This window comes from Diaphorina citri, unplaced genomic scaffold (genome assembly GCF_000475195.1).
Source record: "Diaphorina citri unplaced genomic scaffold, Diaci psyllid genome assembly version 1.1 scaffold4420, whole genome shotgun sequence".
NCBI lineage: Eukaryota > Metazoa > Arthropoda > Insecta > Hemiptera > Psyllidae > Diaphorina > Diaphorina citri.
In genome coordinates, this window is record NW_007381819.1 from 2829 (window position 1) to 6818 (window position 3990).

Genomic DNA, 3990 nt, shown 5'->3' on the forward strand with positions numbered 1-3990 from the left:
TACGAGTATATTGTTGCAACCTCCGTGTCCAAGTGGGTATCACAAGGGAGGTACTACGAGTATATTGTTGCAACCTCCGTGTCCAAGTGGGTATCACAAGGGAGGTACTACGAGTATATTGTTGCAACCTCCGTGTCCAAGTGGGTATCACAAGGGAGGTACTATGTTTCATGAGTGACAATAAGTACTTAGGTTTAACAGTTAGTCTATTAACAGTATTTTTGGGAAAATTGTAAATCCAATTCCAACTACGAAGAAAGGAATGATTAAACAGTTTGATGAGCCTGGGCTAGGAATCATGGTTGATTGAATCGTGTCACACAATCCTAATCATGCGCTAGATCGGTGATTTATCATTTAGTGAGACTTTCCTATTATGTACTGCGTCGGGTAGGAGTATTATTTTTTTATTTAGTACTAAATCCTTAAGGCATGGCCGTTCATGCCACTCATCCATTTAGTGGTCTTGCTCGGCGTAGCTAACCAAAAACGAACCGGAAAATAGCCTATAACCTTCACGGGAGTGCAAGCAATAAGTTGACAAAGTTTCATAGCAATCGGATGAGCGGTGCGATTGATTGGAGTATAAAAAAGATTTTTTACCTGACAATAAATTTCAGGGGTCAAATCACCAGATAACATTTTACACAATCTAGAAGAACAAATGACGCAGCTCTTGACAAAAATCAACCGGGTGGAGCATTACCTCCTCCGGTTGACTCGAATCGATACGCTGTCCGAATTGATACATCGTGTGTACGCAGCTTTCGAAGGCCGAAGCAGTGTGGATGTGGCTCATGTGAAGTTCCTCATGGAGAGTTATGTGAGCAACGCTGATGACTGGAAACGTTACGCCCAGTTTGATGAAAACAGGTAAACTCCTATCAAAAAGTAAAAAAAAAAATAATAATAATAAAAAAATAAATATGAAAACAGGTAAACTCCTATCAAAAAGTAAAAAAAATAATAATAATAATAATAAAAATAAATAAAATAGGTAATAATGTCAGCCTCTAAAAGAAGTGAGATGAGACACTGTTTGCTTTTCGTGCTTTAAGTAGAAAAACCCAGTTTTGGACTTTTCGCATCTACTTTCACATCCGACGAAGAATATGAAGAAAAAAAGATAAGTTGTGTAAGGTTACGAGTATTTAGTTATTTACACATATTAATGAGTACCTACACATATATTTATTATCCTTAATTACACGTACCTTTCTTCCCTCAGATACACACGCAATCTGGTGGATGAAGGGGATGGAAAGTTCAATCTGATTCTCCTCTGCTGGTCTCAAGGTCAAGCGTCTTCCATTCACGATCACGCGCAGGCGCACTGCTTCATGAAAATGCTACAGGGATGTCTGACAGAAGTCCGATATCAAGAACCAAACCACACTTCGGATGAGATCGGACAAGATCGACCGTTATCCGAAATAAGCCGAACAGAGCTGGCAGAAAATGATGTGTGCTACATTAACGGTTGGTGTTTTGGTCATCTTTTCCCTATAGGTACTTAGTACTTCACTTCGTAACTTCACACTTATCTTCGATTCTGATTGAAAGGAACGTTCAATCACTCCCAGTCGGACCCCTTGACTACAATCCATCTGAATTTAAATTGATTTAAAAGTTAGGTCAGCCTACTAAACTATATTTATGTATAATCTGCTCCCCAGATTCCATGGGCCTCCATAAAGTTGCTAACAGTGGACCGCACCCAGCTGCAGTCAGTCTTCATTTGTACAGTCCTCCTTTCAATATATGCTCTTCGTTTGATGCGCAGACCGGGACCAGTCGGACCCCTTGACTACAATCCATCTGAATTTAAATTGATTTAAAAGTTAGGTCAGCCTACTAAACTATAATTATGTATAATCTGCTCCCCAGATTCCATGGGCCTCCATAAAGTTGGTAACAGTGGACCGCACCCAGCTGCAGTCAGTCTTCATTTGTACAGTCCTCCTTTCAATATATGCTCTTCGTTTGATGCGCAGACCGGGGTCAAATCGCGGGCCAGACTGACGTACTGGTCCAAGTTTGGACACAAAGTGGTCTAGAACAAAGGACTAAGATGTGGTTGTACCTAACGACAACTCTTTGTACATAATTATTGGTTATTTGTAAAGACTGCGTTATTCAGAAAACAAAAGTTGCCGGTGATTTTAGGGCATGCGGACCACGCGGTAGGTACCTACATAATTAATTGAATGAACAAAGTAGGTGGTACCTAAGTTCCAAGTTTCAACTCAAACTTTAGCATAAATAAATATTATCATTAGATTTTGGGCCGGACTGAGTGAGTTCTATAGGTCACTGAACCACAAGTAAGTACCTGTAGGTATTTATTGTGCCTTAGAACTAAGACTGTTACAGTTCTGATGAGAAAAATAATGATGATTCTGATCCTATGAAATGAAACCAGTTCTCAATCCAACACACGCTACCTACTGAGCTCAGTACTCAGTCTAGTTTTAGTTGCAGTAAAATCACCAACAAGAAATAACGCTTTAAAATATAATTATAATTTTATAGTTAGGTATATATAATATATATTATAAAATAATAATAATAAAAAACATTTTCACCTGATTCTTGAAATTTTCCAAAGTTCAATATTATTGTGTGTCTAATTACTACCTACGTAGGCTTCAGGTGGTTGGTCTATGAATAATATGGTACCTAATACGAGTTATACCTACATATTATACTGATATACATACATCAGGTAGTTGAAACTTTGACAATTTAATCTTGATCTTATTGTGTGTGCTGTGCAGCTTTAGAGTAGGTACCTACCTAACAAATTTAGAGGTGAGTTTTCTTTTATCGATAAACCCTAGCACCCTAGACGGAGTGAGGCCAAATCAACCCAAGATTATACAGCTATTAGAGTGTATAAATGTACACCCTAGCTCACAAAGGGTACAAGTGACATTTTTTGGGAAATCGAGTTATGTGTTGAAATGTATAGGTATTTGTTCAAAAAAGGCTTCTTCTAAAACATTTTAAATTTGAAATAAAATGTGAAAAAAAAACAATCAAAACATTAAAAAAAAAAGGTACCCAATATTAGGTAAAATAAGTAGGAAACTAGGTGGTCCCTAGGTACATAATTATGTAGGTAGGTACTTATGTAACCTATACAGATGTACTTACAATACTGCATTTCTAATTATAAGAAAGAAATAGGTGACTTTCAGAAATTTCCTTTAAAGTCTTTAAACTACCTAATTTTAAAGGACATAAATACCACTACAGTTCACTACACCTACTTAAAACTTGGACCTCTCACTTCATTCGTTCACAAAAATCTATCTATTCTTCACCTCCACAACAGACAATGCTGAACAATACACTACCAGGAGCGTGGGTTATGATGATTCTTCTTATTTGCCAAGAATCGAACTCGGAACTGTCTCACAATATTGATGCCTACTCGGACCACGTTAATTGGAACAATGAACTTCTGCTCCCTACAAACCCTGAGACCCTTTTGGAAGTCAAAAGAAATTCATTGATCAAACCTGATAATCCCCTTCATGGTAAGCAAATGAGGAGGTCTCTGGAAGAAGGGCCAAATGGCGATTTGGCCCTTTTTTCGGAGATTGCATTTTTTAACGCATCATCTTGTTGTTAGTATTTCCACAAAATTTCATGTTGATTATAAAACATTGTTTGGTATCACATAAAATGCCTAGAGGGAAATTGAGAAATGGGAATAATTTTATATTATTGCATACCTAAGAGTATAGCGCCTGAAATGTAGGTAGGTCCCTTCATTTCAACTTTCAACAGGAGAAATCAAGAGGAGCTCTAATCCTGTTATATCCTGGGAGGATCAAAACCTGAATAAGAAGCTAATGGAACTCAAAATGGAGGAGAAGGCCAGATTGAAAACTCACGTCAACATCTACAATGTAAATCTCAGCGATACCAAGGATGTACAAGATGGCGGTAATACTATCGGTATGTACCTACCTATCTACACTA

General features: G+C 37.7%; 1 protein-coding gene across 1 annotated transcript; it reads left to right on the forward strand.

Moving 5' to 3' along the window:
- Positions 1-612: 612 nt before the first annotated feature.
- On the forward strand, positions 613-3960 carry LOC103521032 (cysteine dioxygenase type 1-like). The gene is made up of 5 exons (XM_017448687.2): positions 613-873; positions 1229-1479; positions 1888-2811; positions 3338-3542; positions 3796-3960. The coding sequence occupies exons 1-3, from the start codon at positions 665-667 to the stop codon at positions 2055-2057; spliced, it is 630 nt and encodes a 209-aa protein (XP_017304176.1). The 5' UTR covers positions 613-664; the 3' UTR covers positions 2058-2811; positions 3338-3542; positions 3796-3960.
- Positions 3961-3990: the final 30 nt, after the last annotated feature.